At 33.3% G+C, this 26,142-nt stretch overlaps 1 protein-coding gene and 2 long non-coding RNA genes across 5 annotated transcripts; all 3 read right to left on the bottom strand.

Annotated features, from left to right (window-relative positions):
• Positions 1-659: 659 nt before the first annotated feature.
• On the bottom strand, positions 660-1,606 carry LOC145107244 (uncharacterized). The gene is made up of 2 exons (XR_013707779.1): positions 1,278-1,606; positions 660-1,130 (listed from the first exon to the last, which is right to left on the bottom strand). It is a non-coding gene; the product is annotated as an uncharacterized LOC145107244 (long non-coding RNA).
• Positions 1,607-2,418: 812 nt separating this feature from the next.
• Positions 2,419-5,009, bottom strand: LOC145107243 (uncharacterized). 3 transcript variants are annotated; one of them, XR_013707775.1, is made up of 3 exons: positions 4,790-5,007; positions 3,703-3,870; positions 2,419-2,615 (listed from the first exon to the last, which is right to left on the bottom strand). It is a non-coding gene; the product is annotated as an uncharacterized LOC145107243 (long non-coding RNA). The 3 variants fall into 3 exon arrangements; XR_013707776.1 differs by having other exon boundaries at positions 3,703-3,867; positions 4,790-5,000; XR_013707778.1 differs by lacking the exon at positions 2,419-2,615 and adding an exon at positions 2,629-3,045 and having other exon boundaries at positions 4,790-5,009.
• An 18,999-nt stretch (positions 5,010-24,008) lies between these two features.
• On the bottom strand, positions 24,009-24,983 carry LOC145104919 (uncharacterized). The gene is made up of 2 exons (XM_079042078.1): positions 24,924-24,983; positions 24,009-24,821 (listed from the first exon to the last, which is right to left on the bottom strand). The coding sequence occupies exons 1-2, from the start codon at positions 24,981-24,983 to the stop codon at positions 24,009-24,011; spliced, it is 873 nt and encodes a 290-aa protein (XP_078898204.1).
• Positions 24,984-26,142: the final 1,159 nt, after the last annotated feature.

Here is a 26,142-nt window from a genome sequence, read left to right as displayed (position 1 = left end):
GAAGATAAGACAAATAAAAGAGAAACTATATCCTATTAGTTTGTATATTGTTCAAAATATTTATTATTTAATTAGTTAGAGAAATGGAAGCATATTTTAGTTCTTTTTTGAATATCTATATATATACCATATATGCCATCTCGATTGTTGGCTAATAAAAATTCAATTTGTAAGATTTTAATACCAGATGTTTCTTGATCAAGTTTTTAGTGAACATTTGAAGGTTTGAAAAAAAATCAATTTACAAGTAGCCAAACAAATAAAATAAATAAACCCGAAATTCAAACCCTTATAAACCCCCTTCCCATGTGAAGAATTGAAGAGTGATTCAAATTCCAAGTTTCCAATCAGTCAACGATAAAAAAAAAACTATATAAAAAAAAATGAATCCTACATTATCTATAAACAAAATAATTAAATCACAAAATCAATTTCAACTTACCTGATTGTTAACGAGAAGTGAGTATCCTTCAACCTTTTAAAAAAAATACATACCATTATCAAAATCCTCAGACTTATGAGGGTATATATTACATGAACATTGTTATTATGTTGGAATTGACATAAAACATGTCTCCTGAAATAATGACTAATATGAAAACAACTCAATGTGCAACAAATTAAGGGTTGAAGCTTATGTACCCATGCCTAACTAGAAGAAACGAAAACTTATAATTTTTATAAATAACTTGTTCAAGTTGAAGAATGTTCTGATTTCCTTCATAATACAAACAAACCTCCTTCATGGCAAAAAGAACTCATACATGCAAATAAACAAATAAATCAACATAAACAGTTCCAAACAACTCACTTCCAAGAATATCTATCTTTTAATAGTTTTTTTATATTAAACCTCACAAATCCATTAGGCGAAACAAAATAAAAGACTTTAGTTGCTGCAGTAGAGAAAACATCCTCCTCATTGTCAAATGTATCCAATATAGATTAAGGAAGAATGAATCTTAATGACATCTAACACTTGGTTATTCTCTTTATCGACATAAGGTTTTAGAAACGTTGCTATATCTCCGGTTAACGTGTTAAAACTCAAGCAAAACAATATGAACTGAAACCCCATCGGAACCGTGTCAACCTTGCCTTCAGATCTTCAACCAGGTGACTAATTTTATCTGATAAAAAAGGAATAACAAATATAAAAAAACAGAGAAGATGATGATGATGGTGATGGGGAAGAAGATGAGGAATCAGGAGTGCGTATTCTTTGCTTATTTGCATAGAAACAAATAATCAACAATAAACATGAAACTAGGGTTTACCTTATTCCTTTAAGCAATGTTTAGATCAAATCTGAAGAACATCAAAGAATAAATGAACGAGCCAGATTGGTTAGCACGAATCACAAAACCATTGACGATGGTTTCCTTTGTTGAATAAATTAGAAGGAGAGAGAGAAGAAGACAACTAGATTTGCATACCAATTTACCCCTAAAAATTGTACCCTTCTAAGGAAAAACTTGAGAACTTCCATATAATATCAAAATTGCCACCGTGTTTTTGAATAAAAAAAAATCAAAAATTCCAATTAATCACAGCAATTCATTTTTAGTAATCAAAGTATGAATTATCCTTTCGGTCCTTAACAAATTTTGAGTCCTCATCGGCATATATATATATATATATATATATATATATATATATATATATATATATATATATATATATATATCATTTTTAGTAATCAAAGTATGAATTATCCTTTCGGTCCTTAACAAATTTTGACTCCTCATCGGCATAATATATATATATATATATATATATATATATATATATATATATATATATATATATATGGGAAAGTGGATATGTGGTTGTCATGTATGTAATATTAGGTATAGAACCATCAAAATTAACTTCATTTTGATTAAAAAAACACAATTTCTTTTATTGTTAGCTTCTTCTTATTGCGTTTGAGCTCATATTATTTTTGATTTAATAATTTATCCTCAACATCTATGTATTTCGAATGTCTTATTTATATTAGACCTCTAGTAGGCTTCATAACTTTCTTTGACACCTACAATATGTACATTTGCATGGTTTTTTTGGATGTGTTATGGGAAGAAGTTTATTGGGTTTTTAATGAACAATTTCAATCTTTCACTATAGTTTTCTATATTAAATTTGAATATAAAAGCTTATAGGTAGTTGATAATGTATTCTTATACATGGTTTGTGGTGCAAAATTAAATATTTGAAACTCCATAAAAATATGTACAAATCCTATCATCTAGTCTAATAAAGAATACAAAAAAGATGATTGAGCGATTTGAATGTATTTAGTTTTTTATGATTCTATACCTAATATTAGGTACATAACAACCACATATTCACTAAGCCCTATATATATATATATATATATATATATATATATATATATATATATATATATATATATACTAGAAAGTTTCTGGCCCGTGCTAAGCACGACCCAAAAATATGATTGAAGGAAATCTTTATCGATTACACCAAGTGGTTGATTGCATAGATTTACTTGGAAAGTTGATAAGACAAGGAAATTACATTGCTAACGGATTCTAAGTACGTTAATCTTATCAGCGACCGAATAATCTCATGCTTCCCAAGTGGCCAAGACTCTACAATTACACCAAAATAAAAACAACCATGATTATTTTGTTGGAAAAGCAATATTAGTATCATAGTTCCAATTATTTGTGTATTATAGTGTCCAACTTTCAATTCTTCTTATTATAACATTGCATTTTAATTTTTTCTTATTAAGGCATTGTATACAAAATACAACATAAAAAAGTCGAATGGCCATATCCTAGTTGGAATTAAACTCAAAGATTTAATAAAACAGAAGAAATAAAAATAACTTCACTAATTGGGAAATTTTGTAGATAATCACACTATTACTTACCACTCTACCTAAATTTGGTAAAATGATAGTAATTGGTACTGTGTTTAATCCAATTAAAAATCTTTTAAAAGTTTAAAAGTCATATAAATTCTTCAGATGGCTGAACAGAGAACTGGTAAGCTTGTTCACTCTCAAGTCTCAACCTACAATTTCATTCAAAATTTGGAATCAATATAAATCTTGTAAATTATGTTCACTTTAGCGGCTATACATATTCACCTGAATATCTCAAGTATGAGAAGTTTGATGTAGTTTGTTATTAGTTATATACTAAAGAGGTCTATGGTAAACTACAAAGTATTTGCACGATCAAAAGATACATCTCATGATAACAAATCAAATGATCCGTTTAAACAAACAAATAAAATTATAATAACTTTTCTTGTAATCCAACAAATTGCAGAAGATTATAAAACTCACAGCTTAACTCAAAATCAAATTATGCATAAAATACAAAAATTCCCTATCTGGATAGCACACAAATGATCGAAATCATTAATAAAAAATAAAATAAGGTCAATAAGTCATTAACTGATGAAGACTGTCTATCAATAAAACGTCAAATATAGTTTAACCACTTTTTATCCTTAAAAAAAACTCAATTTTAATCAAATTATTGTTCTTTTCTAGTTTTTAAATTGATGGTGAAAACTTACATCCAAACACCCTTAATTATAGTTGGTTAATGACAAAAGATGGAGGAAAACACAAAACAAAGAACTCCGTTTTTTACATTGACCAAACGAGAAAATCCAACTTAACTCTTAAAAGAAAATCACGAATTATCCTACTTGTATTACCTGACAACTTTGATAGTCATCGTGTTCAACCCATCAAAATTACTCAACAACTGCTACTCTTACGGAAACTGAGATCCCTGCTAGGCTGCGACACTTTCCAAAAAATTTTGTTTGTGTTGCAATGACTGCAAGTTTCAACGGTTCTTCTCTTGGACAGCTTGTATGCTACTAAAACAATATAGAAAGTGCAATTAAACAATAAATCAATTAAAAGAAGCAGGACATTGGTGGAATCAACAAAACAAAAAATGAAACTGGTCACCAGATTTTTCTAAGTAGAATGTATGAATAAGAAAAAAAAAGATAGTCTCATTTTACCCTCCCGCTTTCAACACAATTACATAATCAGACCTGTGGTTTTCAAAACACTTTTTTCATGTGCCATTTTGAGAAATCTGGAAGAATCAAATGTAAAGTCTGATGAAGAAGTAGGAAAAGGAAGAAAGCGTTGGTATTATGATTTATGTGAAGGTAAAATTATAATTTGCTATTCAGGGTCCTTGAAAATTGGTTTGCCCCAAGATCCTAGAAATTTAAAAAGAAACCAACATAATAAAACAAATAATAGTATAAGAAACATGGTACATATCTTTTCATGCAAATAACGTGTAATTTGCACAGTTTTCTATACTCTTCAGGAACCATACGCTTAGCTTATTGTTACAGTCCGTAAAAACAACTTGTGAATCTAGTTAAAAACTTGTAGAAAGCAAAATGGTGTTAAGGACCATTCAACAAAAAGTAACTCCTCAGTTGAGAAGGCAAATTCGAGATAATCAATGGGTAAAAGCACATGATATTATGTACCAACATCAACCATTTGTCCTCTCTAAAAAATCCAAGTATTTTATTTTTATATTTTATTTTTATGATACTTTATTTTCCTGCCTTCTTTTCATATGCAATTCATTTTTAGGGCATTTCTCATGCTTGTAATCAAAGGTAACAAGCTTGACAAGCCAAAATTAATATCAAACAAATAATGAGAGAAAGCAAGAAATAATGGGGCTAAAAAAGAGGAATTTACTGAAATTTTAAAATCATAGACGCACCAATAGAGTAGAAGAGAAAGTGGGAAAGAAATTACCTTTTTTTTATCAACCCTAAAACCTCCGCATCGCCTTAAGATCTAACATCCACCCTCATCAATTGAAACAAAAAAAAAAAGATAAAATGAATTTGTAGAGAGAGGATGAAGATAAACATAAAGTCGATCAAAGTTAATAGGAATCAGAGAAGAGTGGTGGTGGTTTGGGGAATACCTAATCAGAGGATCAAATAGAACTTACCTTTTTGTGGGAAGTTGTGTCGTTTATTGAGGCAAGTTACGTGGCGTGAGAAGAACCCCGTAAATTTGAAGTAGGAAGAAGGAGAAAAATAGGGCTTTTATATATATATATATATATATATATATATATATATATATATATATATATTATATGAATTATCCATTCAGTCCTCAACAAATTTTGAGTCCTCATCAGCTTTTTTATATATATATATATATATATATATATATATATATATATATATATATATATAATGTTTCTCAAAAATATCTTTATTCACAATGATTAATGATCAGACGTTACCTAGTATTTATGTTAGGCCAGACGGTATGGGTGAGGGAAGCTTTCCCTCTCAGCTAAACACCGCAGCTTGACTGAGGAAAAGATGGTGATGGAAGGAGGTGAGGGAGTCTATTCCCTCACTCTCTCTCCTATACCTATCGGCCAACTTTTTTTTTTAATACTTATTAAATTATATACCTACTAAAAATTTTTAAAAAATATATCAAAACTCATGGTTTTTAATTCCCTACAAAATGAGTATAATATTTGTAGGAAATATATATATATATTTTTAAATAAAAAAATAGTGAGAGAAGTTTCATACTTATTCCTTGGGTTTAGATGAAGGAAAGGAAAGTGAGGGAAATGGTGTTGTGGCCCACAACAAATGAGGGGAGTTTCCCACCCACACCCTCCGGTCTTATATGGTAACAAACTCCACTGATAGATTTGTGCAACCAAATATTCTAAAACAAATGATAATGTTGTTCCAATATTATTATAATTACGAAAAATATTGTTCTTGAGATTGAATCTCAACCATATTTTTCTCATTTGCCGCTCTAGCGCTCCAACATACCGGCAACAGCGAGGTATGCCTAATCATAAATGATTATATGGCACAGAGGTATAATCATATATTATTATACATGTTTATACGTATGTGCCTAATCATAAATGATTATACATATATGCTTGTTCATAAAGTGACTAATCATATATGATTATGACAGTTGGTGGCAGAAGAAGTGGTGGTGACAGAGGTGGGGGTGGTATAAGTGACGATGTGACAGTGGTGGGGTCGACTGGTGTCAGAGGTGGTGGAGGTGGCGGTTATGGTGGTGGGGATGGTGGCGGACGAGAAAAGAATGGGCAGCGCTATATATGTTGGGTTATGAGCATTCTAACACTCCTATTGTACATGCAACCCTATAAACCTTGGATCTATGTTTTCTCTAAAATACATGCAAATAAGAATTTCCAAGGTTTACATCCTAACTAGCATGGCATGGGGAACTTGAATCATAAAATTACTAGTAGAATGTCATACCTTTTAGTGGTGGTTGATTGCTTGGAGTTTGAGAGCCTAGCACCAATAGTGTGGATGCCTCAAATGGAAATCACAAATCACCACAAACTTTGGAAAACTCTTGAGAGAATAATGCACACTCTTGAAATCGGCTACCACTCTTATTCACACACAACTAGTGCCAAATCAAGTGCCAAAGACTCTTTTATATAGTGTGGGGAATTAGGGTTACATCCATGTAAACCCTAATACCCATGACTCTTCCTTTCCAAGGATCCATGGGTTAAAATCTCCATGGACTATCCATGGACTCCCATGCATGCCAAGCCCATTCCAAATGAGTATTAGCCCACACTTATATAAATACAAGAGCCCATATTTAATTAGTCACCTTTTTGATCACCAAATTAATTCTAAATTAATTTATGATCAAATACTAATTAAATAATATGATTTCATATTAATATATTATAACTTATAATAAATTAACAAATCATAAGCATACTATTCTCAAAAGATTATCCATACAAATTGTTCGGGTGAAGTGCAACCCAAATGGACCATACCGGGTCGGGTCAAGTGCATCTCAAATATTGTTATGGACTTAGACACCTTATCCAACAGTCTCCCACTTGGATAAGTCTAATAACTATATTTGCAGATATGACTTCAGGAACCAACCAGCAATCGTAGCTCTCAAAACTCTGTTGAACCATGAAGCGCCATTTTAGATAAGTGATCATATAATCCTTTGTTCTCAAGATATCAGTCGGACAAATACATGGAACAACGTCGTACTTATTGTCCAACAGTTTGTTTCTCGATTTCCGATTTGTTTGACATAGAACTAAATTGAACACATCAATTAGCTTCTGTCCGGGCCCGGTACATAGGTCAAAACAAAATCATCGAGGGGCCCAGATATCGCTTCTAATCCTCCAAGGACTAAAAGGAACAGATAAACTTCGACTCATATGCTTGTTCTACTACTTGTTCAATTATACACAAAGCCACGTTTTATAACATCAAGTTACTGATGCGTTTTCATGCAATCAATGTACAACCAACTCATAGGTAGCAACTCATGTCTCTAGGTTTGAAGACTTATATGATATTACCATCTCACGATCACTTGAGATAAATTCCATGAAGTGATGCAAGTGAGCGTGGGTTTATTCCAATACTCAGAACTTATGAGCACTCATGAATGTTGTAGCAACCATTGGCTATGGCTAAACACCTTTAGTTATCTACAAGCCCAATTCATGACAGTCTTAATTCATACCTACTTCCGACGTATGACCAACTGTGGAAGTTTGAATAACTTAGTCATTCGGAAAGAATAACCTAGTTATTATGGAAGTAAAAAATGCAAAGTGAAACACAAGAATAATTGAATCCAATATGGTCTTAGCACTTATGAATATAAATAAAACACCTTTTATTCATCACCATATTGATTACACATTATTCTGTTTCGATTTATCAACTTAACACTTGAATTAAAACAATAGTTGTCCCATGCTCCAAGCATGTACACTATGTTTTCTAAACAATAGTCATGTCATACTCCAAGTATGCAAACTATGTTTGTTTATGATCCTTACTTTGTGAAGTAGATCAATTGAACATGATTCCAATGATGCTCATTTCACAATCCCAAATCCTTACCGTAAATGTAAAAATATCAAATTCTTGTCATTTACTGTAAGATGTTAGATTTTAAACTCATATGAATTGATCCTCTTGCAATGATTATGCACAAAAGTCACAAAGACCCGACAACAGACATTACAAAGTATTCCAGTGAAGATTAATTCCATGGAAACGAAGCCTCACATTCAAAGTACATTCCTTTGAATATCCTTCTTGCATAAAAGTTTCTAACTTTCTCATAGATTCTTAAAATCCTACTCCCAATATGGAAAACATTTCCATATTCCCATTTTGACTATCACTTCTGAATAAGAGTTACCTATTTTCAGAATATGTCAATATGGTTCCTCTCCAAAATTTAACATCATACTTCCAACTGTCCATGAGAAACCAATCTTACGTAAACCTTAGATTATCCTCGACAATTGCTTAATCATTTCAGTCATATCCGGTTCTATTCCTTTTTCCCTCTTAATGCTCTAGGCATTTTGAAAATTTAGAACGGATAAATATTATAGCACATGTGATCGATCCTATACCCGAAGCATATGGGACACGATTCATGATGTCTCACATAAAGACATGATGCTAGATCAGTCTTTTGCTACAATATTTTTTATTTTTATTTGCCATGTTTTCAAAAATCGACTATGAAGAGGGATGTCGTAATCATAATCGAAATTTGAGAAAGCAATATATATATATATATATATATATATATATATATATATATATATATATATATATATATATATATAATTCCCTTATGTTGAACCATTCCAACATAAAATTCATATATATATTCTTGACTAAAGATGATTAAAATCTCAATCCAAACTTTTAGGATTTGAAATGAAATCCAAACTTTTAGGATTTGAAATGAAGTATAACCCCCTCTCCCTTAATTATAGCAAAACAACCTTTCCCAAGCGAAACTTTTGTTTTCTATAATTAACAATACTTATCATAATTGATTATGCTCCCACTAGCATAATAATTATTTAGCATAACAATTATGCTCCCACTAGCTTTGACATATACTCAGAAATCGACTTCTAGAAATCAATACTTTATTGACTTTCATCACCAAAGTTCAGACTTCTGATACGAGATGCTTCGACAAAACTTTATCTAAGATTCTCAGACTCATACATCTTTCCTTAGATAGCTTACATGTGTGTCTAAACAATTATAAAGAGGGATGCTGTAATCATAATGTTTAGACCTTTTTGCCATTTCTCACAAGTCCATGTTAGTGTGCCGGTTAACCACACACGCTCCACTAACAACTTTGAGAATGCAAATATCACAATTGCTATCTACTTAAAATCTACATAGTGAAAGCGTTTCCTCACCATCATTTTCATGAATCGGAAAGAAACCTTATGACACTTAGATATTATGGTGTATGTGTTCCTATCCATGTGAATTTGTCAAAACCATAATCACAAGACAAGGTTAGTGACAAACTCAAACTCATATGAATTGAACTTGTTCAATCTTGATTTCTTGCCTTTTGGTAGCACAAGGGCCCACCATTGCCTCCAAGTTGTTATGCACACAATTGAGAACTCACGGAACTCACATACATAGTCAACTTTACCGGAATAGGCACAGAAACAAGAATTATGTCAACACGATAGGTTACAAACCTCAAGTCGTGTGCTAGCGATAAACAATAGGTTTTATCCTTGATTAGTTCTTGAAACTTTCATGACCTTTAAGACTCCCACTGTCCTCTTGACATATAAGTTTCTCTTTTTCAAGAACCATTCCTTGACAAACAAACAAATATTCAAGAGTTAGTGCGGATTCTTATCAAGATAAACACTTCACACAATTGGTCTCAGTTGGTCTTTGTTTTATCCAGGACAACAAAACTTATCAATTTCAAATGTTCAAGAGTAGAAAACATTTTACTGTATATTTGATAAGTGTTTTAAACCCTTCTTTATGTCACTCAAGGTTACCATCTTGGAGTATAACTCCAAGGATTGTTTTGGAATGAAGTATGATTCATCTTCTTGATTTTTACCATTCCAACAATTCATGAATCCTCTTCTTAGCCATACAAATGCACTAAGATGTCCTTAGAGAATCAAATTGTGATATGGTTCCATAATCATTAAGATGACCATAAAACATGATACTAAAGTACTCTTCCATCTTTTCAGATTTGAGAAACTTTTATCTTTCTGCCTAATTTGATTATTCCCATTCCCCCTGCCATTCATTGAAACTTTTCCAATGTTTCAGAATTGTACTTAAACTTGTAGGTACAACCATATTTACTAAACTTTAGTAAATCATGACGAATAGTCTTATCAATCTTTGTGGTGTAATTTGACCTGCATACACCCAGTGTACCCGATCGTTTAGTCTTTCACCTGACTCACATATACATGTGGTCAGGGAATTAGTCTTAACTTTCCAAAAATGAAAATTCTCATTCATCATGCAATACAACCTGCATGATTCCAAGTTTCAGTCCAATTGAAACTTGGGTGATGAGAATCTTTCCTTATTTGGTAAATTTAGACACTACCACAAATGAAAGAATCAAATTCATTATTGCTAAAAACATACAAACAGTAACTTTCCATAAATGCCATTGCAAGGAAATATAAAATAAAGTACAACAAAAGTTTTATTTATTTATAAAATGCGGAAAAAACTTTTTCCTTACAATGCAACTTTAAATGGAAACTATGCTATTACATATTTCCTAGCAATCTATCATAACTCCTAATTAGTACCTCAAGAATTTGATCTTCGAACCATGCAATTGAAATCCATCTTCGCGATCAGATTCAGCATACTCTTCTTTTAAGCTTGCCTCCCTTTGCCTGATCCTGCAAAACATTAAAATGCAACCCAGTCACATCATGTATTAAGAATCAACAATTAGGAACTTAACAGAGTTAGATAGTGGACTTACCTGCAGTAGAACCATACATTCTTGTTGGATTAGGTGTCTAAGTTCATAACTATTCCTGGAATGTACTTGACCCGGTTGGCATGGTCCATTTGGGTTGCATGGCACTGCAACACTTGGATAGACTAAATGAGAGAAAGGACACTTAAAGGATTATTAATATATTATAAGTTCTAATATATTAATAATATTATTTAATTAGTATTGATCAAATAATTAATTTGGAATTGATTAAATGATCAAAAAGAGACTAATTAAATATATGGGGTTGATTGTGTAAATCATCTATTCTTGTATAGTGGGCTAATGATCCATGGTTTGTATGGATTGGGTTAAAACCCATAAGGTGCTCCATGGATAATCCATGGAGGTTACAAACCCATGGATCATGGAATATGGAAAGCCATGACAATTAGGGTTTACATGGTGTAACCCTACTTGTGCCACAACTATATAAAGAACCCTATGCAAGCAAAATCGTGCACTACTTGTACAAGTGAGAGGGCAATCCGATTTTGAGGCTTAGTGAACTTCTCTCAAGGTTATTCCAAGTGTTGTAATGTTGTGTGAGACATTTGAGGCATCACACTTGAGGTGCTAGGCTCACAAGGTTCTCAAGGAATCCAAACTACAAAAGGTATGTTCTTCTCCTAGCATTTATGTTTAAAAGTTCCCCATGCTATGCTAGATAGGTTAAGAACCTTGGAAAATCAATTTTTGCATGTATCTTAGTACAACATAGATCCAAGGTTTGTAGGGTTGCATGTACACCTTAGGAGTGTTAGAATGCTCAAAACCCTTCAGTGGTATCAGAGACTAGGCTTCTTTGTTTGATACTTGATGCAAAATTGTGAAAAAACTCAGTTTTTCTGCACTCTGCAGCATGAACTCGATGAGTCCATGGGGGAACTCGACGAGTCCATGAGTAAACTCATCCTACTCGTCGATTAGGTTCATGCACTCGACGAGTAGGAGCCCCTGAATGCAAATTTTCGAGTTTTGCTGTTGGAAATGGATTAGAAACGTTACCCTAAACTGTTTTGATGTTATAAAACTTGTTTTAGATGGTGTAATGGTTATGCTAATCCATTTTCAATGGCTATTATCAAAATTTCAAGTTTTATATGGTTTATTTATGATTCTTGAAATTGTTGATATGAACATTCATGAACTTATGAGTTTAGACGATCATAGGAATTATTTGTAAATTGCTTGGTAGTTTAATTCTTGATCTTGATGTGTTTTAATGGAATCCATAATTTTCTCTTAAGTTATGGATTACCAAAAGTCATTCTTTTAAAGTCCATTATTAAACACATAGGTTACATAAAATGAAAAGTCTCTCATTTTATTAATCCATTAACTCATAAGTTATGAAAGATGAAAAGTTTTGAAAGTTACAAAACTTTCCCTCAAGTTTTGGAACATGTAAAGTCACTTTAAAAACTTTAGTTCCAACCCCTAGAATTTTAAAAGTTAAAATTCAACCCTTATACTTTATAATATTGTAAGTTTAATAATAATTATATATGTATAAGAACAAGTCGTTTTACCGTTAGTAGGCCTCATTCACGAAGCTGGTCTATAAGGGGGGTATAAGGTTGTTGCCTATAAAATGGCAACTTAATGGGTGTCCACTCTCACCCACCGCTTCCTTGACTGGTGGAAGGTCGTTAGCCAAACGGGTAAGACAAGGACTTTAAATTCTCATTAAAAGTATGTTGAATATAAAGTAACTAAATGTTTAATAAATTCTCAATCTTAGTTACTTTAGGAAAATGTGAATAAGGTGCTAACCCATGAAATTATACTTTTCACTTTGATTAAGTCGTTAGTGGAGCGTGTGTGGTTAACCGACACACTATCATGAACTTAACAAGGTAGGCGAGGGGTAACTTAATATTTATCATAGTATCGGTGGAGCGCGTGTGGTTAACCGGCACATCGATTGAGGGGTAAATATTAAGGGTACCAAGTAATTTGCATGGTTACTTCACACCTTGTTTTGTGATCCTCAGCATCCCAGTCACAAAACCTGAATGGCACACTCGAGATTGAAACATGCCATTGAAAAAAATTCAATGAATCTCAAAGGATCTAGGATTTTCAAAACCAATTAAAACCTAATAATTTATTTCGTTTTTCATGGTGGAAATTGGTGAATCGTCATTCACCTACCTTCAAATATTTTATAGCTTGGATGACGGCATCCCTCTTCTAAGTTATAAAATATTGTGTTGGGTCCTAGCCTTAATATTTCATATTGGGTATTATATTAAGGACTTAAATCAACTAACTTGAATATCTCCCATTACAGATGTCTGGTTTAGACAACCATGATCTTCCTAAATCTCATGGAAATCATACTTCTCTACCTCCACCTCCTCCATTTATTCTCCCTGACCCACAAGCTCGAAGACTTGAAAAATTCAAGGTCACTCAAGCCCTACTAGCAATGAAACATAAAGATGGAAGACCTGTGTGCACTCAGGTCTTAGGAATGAAGTCACACATTGACAGTTTGAGAATGTTGTGAGTCGTTGTCCCAAGGAAGTTGGCTATTGACTGGGTTCTTCAGTCACTTCCTGAGTCATATAGTGAGTTCATTAAGAACTACTATGTGACAGATCACGACATGACCCTAATAGATCTAACTTATTTGCTTGTTGCTGCTGAGTCAGAAATGATGTGGCGCAATGGTCAAGCAAATATGGGTAGAAGGTCTATTTCTCAAACTTCCATGGACATTGACAATGGTAACATTGGAAGTCAATAAAAGCTTTCTCTTCCCAATGGAAAGGGATCGGCCTTGGTCAACTCGGTTAACCAAAAGGTAAAGGGAAAAGCTAAGTCTGTGATAGTCTCGTGTACCATTCCCAAAGAGTCTATATGTTTTCACTGTCAAGAGAATGGGCATTGGTTGCGAAACTGCCCTAACTACCTGAAAGACCTAAAAGAAAAGGAAGAATAAAAAAGGTTTGACTCTGCTTCAGGTAAGTCTACTATCTAACTCTGTTAAGTTCCTTATTGATGATTCTTAATACTTAATGTGACTGGGTTACATTTTGATGTTTGGCAGGATCAAGCAAAGGGAAGGAAACTTAAAGGAAGAGTATGCTGAATCTGATCACGAAGATGGATTTCAATCGCATGGTTTGAAGATCGGATTCTTGAGCTACTACTTAAGAGTTATGATAGATTGCTAGAAAATATGTAATAGCATAGTTTTCATTTAAAGTTGCATTGTAAGGATAAGTTTTTCCGCATTTATTAAATAAATAAAATTTTGTTTTACTTTATTTTATATCTCCTTGCAATGGCATTTATGGAAAATTGATGTTTGTATGTTTCTAGAAATAATGGAAATGTGAATTTGATTCTTTTATTTGTGGTAATGTCTAAATTTACCAAATAAGGAAGATTCTCATCAACCAAGTGTCAATTGGACCGAAACTTGGAATCATGCAAGTTGTATAGTATGATGTATGAGAATTTTCATCTTTGGAAAAAATTAAGACTAATTCCTTGTTCACATGTTTATGTGAGCCAAGTGAAGGAAAAAGGGATCGGGTACACTTGGTTGTGTGCTGGTCAGGTCCACCACAAAAGATCGATAAGACTATTCGTCATGATCTACTAAAGTTTAGTAAATATGGTTATACTTACCAGTTTAAGTATAATTCTGAAACATTGGAAAAGTTTCAATGTATGGTAGGACGAATGAGAAGAATCAAATTAGGCAGAAAGATAAAAGTTTCTCAAATCTGAAAAGATGGGAGAGTACTTTAGTATCATGTTTTGTGATCATCTTAATGATTAAGATATCATATCACAATTGGTCCTCTAAGGACATCTTAGTGCATTCCAATGGCTAAGAAGAGGGATCATGAATTATTGAAATGGTTAAATCAAGAACATGAATCATACTTCGTTCCAAAAAAAAGTCTTAGAGTCATACTCCAAGATTGTAACTTGAGTGACATATCTTAAAGAAAGGTTTATAACACTTTTCAAATGTAAGAGTAAAATGTGTCCTACTCTTGTACATTTGAAATTGGTAAGTTGTGATGTTTTGGATAAAACAAAGTCCAACTAAGGCCAATTGTGTGAAGTGTTTGTCTTGATAAAGAATCCGCACTATCTCTTGAATATTTGACAAATGAGTCTTATATGTCAATAGGACAGTGGGAGTCTTAAAATCTTGAAAAGACTTCTAGATCTAATCAAGAAGAAAAACCTATAGTTTATCACTAGCACACAACTTGAGGTTTATAACCTATCGTGTTGACATATTCCTATTTTTGTACCCATTCCAGTTAAAGTTGGCTTTGCATATGAGTTCTGAGAGTTCTCAATTGGTTGCATAATAACTTGGAAGCAATGGCAGGCCCTTGTGCTACCAGGTGGCAAGAAATTAAGACTGCACAAGGTCAATCCATATGAGTTTGGATTTGTCACTAACCTTTTCTTTTGATTATGGTCTTGACAAATTCTCATGGATAGGAACACATACACCATAAAATCTAAGTGTCATAAGGTTTCTCTCCGATTCATGAAAATGATGGTGAGGAAATGCTTTCACTAAGTAGATTTTAAGTAGATAGAAATTGTGACATTTGCATTCTCAAAGTCGTTAGTGGAGCGTGTGTGTTAACCGACACACTAACATGGACTTGTGAGAAATGGAAAATGTCTAAATAATTGACACTATGATTACAGTATCCCTTTTCATAGTTTTGAAATTGTTTAGACACACATGTATGCTATCTAAGGAAAGGTGTATGATATTGATAAAGTTTTATCAAAGCATCTTGTGTCAGAAATATGAACTTTGGTAAGAAGGTCAATAAAGTATTGACTTCTAGAAGTCCAGCTGATTCCTGAGTACATGTCAAAGCTAGTGGGAGCATAAGTGTTATGCTAATAATCATCATGCAAGTAGGAGCATGATAATTATAATAAGTGTTGCAAGTTAGCAATGTTAATTATAGAAAACAAAAGGTTTCAATTGGGAAAAAGTTGTTTTGCTATAATTAAGGGAGAGGAAACTATACTTCATTTGAATTCTAAAAGCTTAGATTGAGGTTTTAATCATCTTTAGTAAATGATATATATATAAATTTTATGTTGGAATGGCTCAACATAAAGAAATTCTATATATGGGTCCATTATTTGCGTTCTAAAATTCGATTATGATTACGGCATCCCTTTTCATAATCTGAATTATGAGAACTTGGCAAATAGAAATAGAAATATTATAGCAAAAGACTGGTCTAGTATCATGTCTTTATGAATCGTGTCCCATATGCTTCGGATATAGGATCGATTGCATGTGCTATAATATTCACCTGTTCTAAATTTTTCCAAATGCCCAGAGCATTAAGAGGGAAAAAGTACTAGAACTAGATATGACTAATTTGATTAAGCAATTGTCGAGGGCAATCTAAGGTTTACCAAAGATTGGTTGCTCAGGGACAGTTGGAAGTATAATGTTAATTTGGAAGGACCATATTGACATATTCTAAAAAGATGCAACTCTTGTTCAGAAGTAATAGTCAAAAGGGGAATATGGAAATGTTCCCATAGGTGGAAGTTATTCATTAAATATGTGTAAGATTAGGAAACTTAATGCAAGAAGAATGTTCAAAGGCAATGAACTTTGAGTATGAGACTTCGTTTCCATGGAGTTGATCTCCAGTGGAATAATCTGTAATGTCTGTTGACAAGTCTTTGTGACTCTGTGCAGAATCATTACAAGAGGACCAATGCATATAAGTTTAGAATCTAACAGATTTAGGTAAATGGCAGGAATTTGGAATTCTTGCATTTGCGGTAAGGATTTGGGATTGTGAAATGAGTATCATTGTCATTATGTTCAATCAATCTATTTCACAGAGTAAAGATCATAGACAAACTTAGTGTACATACTTGATGTATGGCATAACTAATGTTTGGAAAAACATAGTGTCGATACTTGGTGTATGGCATGACTAGTGTTTAGAAAAAAAAAACCATAGTGTACATGCTTGGAGCATGGGACAACTATTGTTTTAATTCAAGTATAGAGTTGATAGTTTGAAACAGTATGCAATGAATAATGTGTAATCAATATGGTGATAAATAAAAGATTTTTTATTTATATTCATAAGTTCTGAGACCATATTGGATTCGATTATTCTTGTGTTTCACTTTGCATGTTTTGACTTCCAGAATAACTAAGTCGCTCTTCCATAATGACTAAGTTATTCAAACCATCCACAGTCGGTCATATGTTGGAAGTAGATGTGAATCAAGACTGTCATGAAGCTGGATTGTAGATGTCCAAGGTATGGGACATAGCAAGGATTGCTGCAACATTCATGAGTGCTCATAAGTTCTGAGTATTGGATTCAACCCACGCTCACTGGTATCACTTCATGGAATTTATCTCGAGTGATCGTGAGACGGTAATATCATATAAGTCTTCAAACCTAGAGATATGACTTGTTGCCTATGACTTGGTTATGCATTGATTGTACGAAAACGCATTGGTAACTCGATGTTATAAAACGTGCCTTTGTGTATAATTCAACAAGTAGTAGAACAAGCATATGAGTCAAAGTTTATCTGTTCCTTCTTGGATTAGAAGAGATATCTGGGCCCCTCGATGATTTTATGTTGACCAATGTACCGGGCCCGGTCAGAACTAAGTTGATGTGTTCAAATAAGTTCTATGTCAAACAAATCGTAAATCGGGAAACAAACTGCTGGACAATAAGTAAGACATTGTTCCATGTATTTGTCCGGCTGATATCTGGAACAGAGGATTATATGATCACTTATGTTAAATGGCGTATCATCATCTTCTCAGTTCCGCGAGACCTTGAAAGAGCTACGATTGTTGATCGGTTCCTGAAGTCATTCTTGCAGTTATAGTTTTTAGACTTATCCAAGTGGGATACTGTTGGATTAGGTGTCTAAGTTCGTAACTATTCCTGGAATGTACTTGACCCGGTTGACATGGTCCATTTGGGTTGCATGGCATTGCAACACTTGGATAGACTAAATGAGAGAAAGGACACTTAAAGGATTATTAATATATTATAAGTTCTAATATATTAATAATATTATTTAATTAGTATTGATCAAAGAATTAATTTGGAATTGATTAAGTGATCAAAAAGGCTAATTAAATATATGTGGTTGATTGTGTAAATCATCTATTCTTGTATAGTGGGCTAATGATCCATGGTTTGTATGGATTGGGTTAAAACCCATAAGGTGCTCCATGGATAATCCATGGAGGTTACAAACCCATGGATCATGGAATATGGAAAGCCATGACAATTAGGGTTTACATGGTGTAACCCTACTTGTGCCACAACTATATAAAGAACCCTATGCAAGCAAAATCGTGCACTACTTGTACAAGTGAGAGGGCAATCCGATTTTGAGGCTTAGTGAACTTCTCTCAAGGTTATTCCAAGTGTTGTAGTGTTGTGTGAGACATTTGAGGCATCACACTTGAGGTGCTAAGCTCACAAGGTTCTCAAGGAATCCAAACTACAAAAGGTATGTTCTTCTCCTAGCATTTATGTTTAACAGTTCCCCATGCTATGCTAGATAGGTTAAGAACCTTGGAAAATCAATTTTTGCATGTATCTTAGTAAAACATAGATCCAAGGTTTGTAGGGTTGCATGTACACCTTAGGAGTGTTAGAATGCTCAAAACCCTTCAATTCTGACTACAGATCTCAGGTAGTCAGGGCAGCTTCGATTCCAATGTCCCTTTCCTTAGCAATAGAAACACACAGGCTCATCTGAGCCAACACATAGACCAGTCTCATAAATGGCCTTTCTCTTATGATCATCACTTTTGACCATGGCCAATTCATTCCCTTTAGGAGAAGGAATTAATTCTGGGATGTCCATGTCAGCTTGGGAGGCAGACCTTCCAATCAAAGTTGCTTGACCATTGCACCAAATCATTGTTGATTCAGCAGCAATTAGCAAATAGGTAAGATCTATTAGGGTCATGTGGAGATCTGTCACATAGTAGTCTTTAACAAACTCACTATATGACTTAGGAAGTGACTGAAGAACCTAGTCAATAGCCAACTTTCTTGGGAACCCGACACCCATCATCCTTAGCCTGTCAATGTGTGCCTTCATCTCCAAGACATGTGCACACACTGGTTTTCCATCATTGTGTTTACTATCCAATAGGACTTGAGTGAGTTTGAACTTTTCAAGTCTTCGAGCTTGTGAGTCGGGGATAATAATTGGAGGAGGTGGAGGAAGTGAAGCATGATGTTATGGAACATCATCTTCAAGAGGAGAGCTTGTTCCAAGAGATTTGGGAAGATCATACTTGTCTGAACCAGACATCTACAATGGGAGAGATTCAAGTTAGTTGATTTTAAATCCTTAATATAACACCCAATATGAAATATTAAGGCTAGGACCCAACACAATATTTTATAACTTGGAAGAGGGATGCCATAATCCAAGCTATAGAATATTTGAAGGTAGGTGAATGACGATTCACCAATTTCCACCATGAAAAAAGAAATAAAATTAGGTTTTAATTGGTTTGAAACTCCTAGATCTTTTTGAGATTCACTGAACTTTTCAATGGCATGTTTCAATCTCGATTGTGCCCTCTCAAAATTTATGACTGGGATGCCGAGGATCACAAAACAAGGTGTGAATAACCATGCAAATTCACTTGGTACCCTTAATATTATCACCTAATCAATGTGCCGGTTAACCACACGCGCTCCACCAATATATGATAAACATTAAGTTACCCTTTTCCATCCTTACTAGTCCAAGTTAGAGTGCTGGTTAACCACACACGCTCCACCAACGACTTGGTAAGGTACAATGTGTAAATTTCATGGGTTAGCACCAAATTCACATTTTCCTAAAGTAACTAAGATTGGGATTTAGAAAAGGTTTAGTTACTTTATATTCATCATTATACTTTTAATGAAAATTATAGTCCTTGTCCTACCCGTTCGGCTAATGACCCTCCACCAGTCAAGGAAACGGTGGGTGAGAGTGGACACCCATTAAGCTGCCATTTTATAGGCAACAACTTTATATCCCCATTATAGACCGGCTTTGTGAATGAGGCCTACTAACGGTAAGACTGACTTGCTCTTATACATATATATATTATTAACTTATAACACTATAAAGTATAAGGGTTGAATTTTAACTTTTAAAACTCTAAGGGTTGGAACTAAAGTGTGTGTGAGACTTTACAATTTCCAAAACTTGAGGGCAAGTTTTGAACAATTCAAGAACTTTTGGATTTTTCATAACTTATGAGTTTAATTAAGGTTTAAAAAAACTTTTAATGAAGAGACTCTTGGACATCCATAACTTGAGGACAAGTTATGGAGTCCTTAAAACTATTTATGATGAAAAAGACTCTTCAACTTGTGTAACCTATGGTTTTAATGGGCTTTAAAAGAAAAACTTTTGGTAATCCATAACTTGAGGACAAATTATGGATTCCATTAAAACACATCTAGTTCAAGAATTAACTAACAAACAATTTGCAAATAATTCCTATGATCTAACAAAACTCATAAGTTCATGAACACATACAAAACTTGAAATTTTGATAATAGCCTTTGAAATTGGATTAGCACAATCATTAAAATATCAAAAACAGGTTTATAAGTCCAAAACAATTTAGTGTAATGATTCTAGTCCAGTTCCAGCTAAAAAACTCGAAAATCTGCACTCAGGGCCTTCTACTCGTCGAGTGCATGAACCTACTCGACGAGTAGGATGAAGATATGCTTGGACTTGACGAGTCCCCCCATGGACTCGGCGAGTCCACTGTTCAGTGGGCAGAAAATCGAATTTTTTTAGCATTTTGCATCAAGTATTCAAGAAAACAAGCCTAGGCTCTGATACCACTGTTGGTTATGACCATTCTAACACTCCTATGGTGTACATGCAACCCCATAAACCTTGGATCTATATTTTCTCTAAAATACATGCAAATAAGAATTTCCAAGGTTTACATCCTAACTAGCATGGCATGGGGAACTTGAATAATAAAATTACTAGTATAATGACATACCTTTTAGTGGTGGTTGATTGCTTGGAGTTTGAGAGCCTAGCACCAATAGTGTGGATGCCTCAAATTGAAATCACAAATCACCACAAACTTTGGAAAACTCTTGAGAGAATAATGCACACTCTTGAAATCGGCCACCACTCTTGTTCACACACAACTAGTGCCAAATCAAGTGTCAAAGACTCCATTATATAGTGTGGGGAATTAGGGTTACATCCATGTAAACCCTAATACCCATGACTCTTCCTATCCAAGGATCCATGGGTTAAAAGCTCCATGGACTATCCATGGACTCCCATGCATGCCAAGCCCATTCCAAATGAGTATTAGCCCACACTTATATAAATACAAGAGCCCATATTTAATTAGTCACCTTTTTGATCACCAAATTAATTTTAAAATAATTTATGATCAAATACTAATTAAACAATATGATTTCATATTAATATATTAAAACTTATAATATATTAACAAATCATAAGCATACTATTCTCAAAAGATTATCCATACAAATTGTTTGTGTGAAGTGCAACCCAAATGGACCATGCCGGGTCGGGTCAAGTGCATCTCAAATATTGTTATGGACTTAGACACCTTATCCAACAATATAATCATCTATGATTATAATAGGCCTGCCGCGTCGGTACGCCGTAGGGTTAGAGCGACAGATTTAAAATTTGTGGTTGATGTTGAATCTTAAGATCTCTATTTTGTTTTTAATTTCAACAGAACCTCTCTCTCTCTCTCTTTCTTTCTCTCTCACTGTCCTCTCTCTCTCTCTCTCTATATATATATATATATATATATATATATATATATATATATATATATATCACGCAAAAATATTCTAAATCTATATGGATTCAACATCCACCGCCGGTCCAAACATATTTTAGACCCATGACAAGAAGAAAAAAAGGGTCCCATAAAGTCAAAAATATTATAAAGCTTCAAAAATAGACATACTAAGTACAATAATAATAATAATAATAATAATAATAATAATATTAATATTATTATTATTATTATATTATTATTATTATTATCATCATCATCATCAAAAACACAAAATATAGCAACAACATTTACAAAAGCAACTAATTTAAATAAAAATAATTATTCTAGTTCTTTTAGATAGAAAGTCATTAAAGATACTATCAAAATCAATTTTGTCTAGTATATCTCTTTCTATATATAGTATTGCCAAACCATTAAACTTTCCTGGTGATATTGATAACCTCATTTAATTCTTCAATAACTTCAGCTTTTAAAAAACTTTTTTTGCACTTCTCTCTTAATAAATAAGATGTTATATGCAATAAATTTGGAACTTAAAGCATTTAATTATACAATTACTTACAAAAATATCTTCAAATATTTTACCTTATTGAGGGAACATGTGAAACTTGAAGCATTAAGTTTCACTATTTCATGGTGAAAATCAGTGGCAGACGCAGATTGTTTTAATAGGGGTGGCAGTAAAAAAAATTTCCCGAAAAAATCTAAATTAGTAGTGGCACTCGTATTTTAAGTTGGTGCACCTAATAGAAAAAACATAAAAAAAAATTTACACTACGTGCCGAAATCGGAGCAGTGGCCCTGGACCCCCGGGTACCACTAAGGTCCGGCACCGGTGAAAATGACTTTAGAAATATGATATACAAGCGAAATATTATAAACACAAATCAGAAATCAGTTCAAAAGATTCTAATCTATTTATAATTTAGAAAAAGCAAATCAAAATTTAATTTGTAAATTAGAAACACAAATAAGAAATCGGTTAAAAAACTCCTAATTAATTCAGAAATTATGAATACATTCAGAAATTAATTTAGAAACATCCAATCTACTCAGAATTAGCAAACACAAATCAGAAATCAGTTCGGTAACTACTAATTTATTTAGAAATCATAAACACAAATAGAAAATAAGTTCAAAATGTCCTAACCAATTAAAAAATCATAAACATAAACCACAAATCAAGACATAAACTAATAATCTATTCAGAAATCAGAAACAAAAATACCTTATCTGATATGATCGATGCACTCGAAAAGTCATCAAATAGGAAGGCGAAGGCGAAATTGTCGAGCTTTAAGAGAGTGAGAAGCAGATATGGTCGATGGGGAAGGCAGAATGGTAGAAAAAACGATTCTTGAATAGTCAAATTAGTTTTTTGGATCCTTTGAGGAACGAAAAGAAAAGATTAAACGAGAGTGATCGTACTTGGATTAGGGTCCGATGCCTATTCACGAGTGGATGTTGATTATCGATTTGTGGCGTTCCCGTTTTCCGTAGATGATATTTCGATTATGTAGGATGACGATTCGTTTATTGATTTACAACACCCTAATTCTTACTCTCTTCGTTCCCACTTCTAGAATCCTAGACGAGGCGCACAGGCCGTTTTTTTTAATGGGCTAATTTCATGCTTGGTTAAATTAGTCCCTTAAATACATATACATAAGTTTTTTTTTTAAAATATACACTATATAACCAAAAAAATTTGGGCCAATTAGAGTCGTGGTCCCTGGGCGGTCGCCCAGGTTGCCCACCGTCAGGGTCAGGCCTGTCAACATCCTAAACTGACAAATGGTAGATAACTCCAATAACAGATGCTTATAACCAAATGTCATTAAACATGTCCTAAGGTTGTTCCAACATGTCAATGAATACGAAAAGGATATAGGTGTCATGTTTCAAAAGTAACACAAAGGGCTTTTTTTTCAAAATAATTCTAAATTTGGTTAGATTCATATCGTATGTGAGTTGATGCTTTTGTAGTGAACACCAAGAATAGATACATCGATCAATACACCGCAACATAACATTATAACATATCACATACCTTCTTATACACACTCACACACGCGTACGCGCACACACACACACATAAACAAACACCCACCCCCTCCCCCACATATATATATATATATATATATATATATATGTATATATATATATATATATATATATAAAAGGAAATAACATTAAAGGGCACACCCAACAAGGAGCTGGGAGGCACAAAACCAACAATTACATAGGTTTGATAGCTAGTCTAGGAGAAGAAAACCAAACACTCCCATCTATCACCACTTTTAACATCCTACTATCAATCCAAAGAAGAGAGTCCTTTTGTATAAGGACGAAAATATCCTCCGCCCTTCTCACCTGAGACCGAAAAGTGGCGTCATTCTGATTCCTCCAAAGATTAATAAAAGTCGCACACCCGACAGCAAAAAGAGCTTTGCCTTGCAAACAATCATCAGCAGCCTCCTCAAGCCATCGAAAGAAGTCATCCATAGAAACAATATCACGGCTGTTAATACTCAACCAAGCTTGCACTTTAGCCCACACCTCTTTAGCCAAAACACAATCTTTAAACACATGAAAAATAGACTCCACACCAACCTTGCACACCTCACAAATAGCAGATCCATGATGAATACCCATCTTTTCCAAGATTGTTTTCACAGCAATTCGATTATTAATCAGTCTCCATACGAAGATGTTAATCTTTTTGGGAATCCAATTTTTCCATCTGTTAAGACCACTCACCTGATGGGATATACCCTTTACTTTTTTCTGCATCCATTTCACTGTGAAGCAATCCTTAGGACCATCGGGACAGCTCCATTTATCGTCACCATTTGTCAACTGGGTTAACGCAAGCAAGTCAGCAAGCCTCACAAGTTCCTCACCGATTCTACCTGCGCGATAATCTCCCCTCCTTTCACGATGGGTATCAAAGCTTCTTAATTTCTCTTCAACGGAACACGATTTATCCAATTCCAAGTTATACAACCTTGGAAAAACAGATTTGAGAGGTGCATCACCAGTCCACCAGTCCTGCCAGAACAAAGTTTTTTTCCCCGCCTCCAAGCTTCCTTTTAATAATATTTCTAGGGTCCAAACCGTCTTCTTTCAGGAGGCACCACTGACGAAGTATACGTTTCCAAGTATGGCCACATTTAGCTCTGGGATTCTCATCCATAATGGATGCTTTTCCATGAATACTGTTTTTTATTGACCTCCACAAAGCTCCTTGCTCCACTTTGAAGCGCCGATACCACTTTGTCATTAAAGCTATGTTCAAAGATTCAAGTGACCCAATACCTAATCCTCCAACTTCTTTATCAGCCAGGGCAATATTCCAATTGATCCATGGAATTTTTCTCTCTGAATCCGACCCACCCCAAAAAAAATCACGTCTAATTCCTTCAAGGGGTTTTAACACCTTTTTAGGAAAAGTGAATATATATATATATATATATATATATATATATATATATATATATATATATATATATATATATATATATATAAGGATAAGTGAATATATGGTTGTAATGTATGTAATATTCGGTATAGAACCAACAAAATTGACTTCATTTTGATTAAAAACACAATTTTCTTTCGTTGTTAGTTTCTTCTTACTGCTTTTGAACCCATAGTATTTTTAATTTCGTGATTCATCCCCAATATATAAATATATGTATATCGAATGTGTTTTTCATTAGACCTCTAGTAGGCTTCATAACTTCCACTGCTAGATACTTTATATATACTTGCATGGTTTTTTTGATGGATTGTGGAAGGAGCTTTTTCGGGTTTTTTAATGAACACTTTGAATCTTTCATTATAGTTTTCTATATTAAATTTCAATACGGAGACCTACATGTAGTTGGTAAAATATTTTGTACACGGTTTGTGGTGCAAACTAAAACTTATAAAACTCAATAAAAAAATATATAAAAAGCCTAGCATAAGCTCTAATAGACGATGCAAGAAATGTGGTAGAGATATTTGATTGTATGTTGTTAAAACTATATAGTTTTTTATGGTTCTATACCTAATATTAGGTACATAGCAACCACATATTCTCTAAACCCACATATATATATATATATATATATATATATATATATATATATATATATATATATATATATATATATATATATATATATATATATATATATTAAAGGTCTACTAAGGAGGAAATACTTGGTAAGAAGGGTAAGAAGTACATCATTTGCATAATTTTTTGGTGAATTGTCTAAATGAATCATTAGGTAATAGAAAACTAATCTGAATTACAAAAAAAAACACCTTATTATTTCATTTTTGTGATGATTCACTAAATTTATCCGAAAAATGAATGAAAACT

This window comes from Lactuca virosa, chromosome 4, assembly GCF_052849685.1.
Source record: "Lactuca virosa cultivar CGN04683 chromosome 4, Lactuca_virosa_CGN04683_v6, whole genome shotgun sequence".
NCBI classification, from domain to species: domain Eukaryota; kingdom Viridiplantae; phylum Streptophyta; class Magnoliopsida; order Asterales; family Asteraceae; genus Lactuca; species Lactuca virosa.
This window is presented reverse-complemented; position numbering and strand designations above follow the sequence as displayed.

Coding starts and splice junctions, on each gene's coding strand:
- LOC145104919 (XM_079042078.1), bottom strand. CDS start 24,983: ATGGAAAAGCATCCATTATGGATGAGAATCCCAGAGCTAAATGTGGCC. Junction 24,822..24,923: donor ATGTGGCCATACTTGGAAAC/GTATACTTCGTC, acceptor TTGTTCTGGCAG/GACTGGTGGACTGGTGATGC.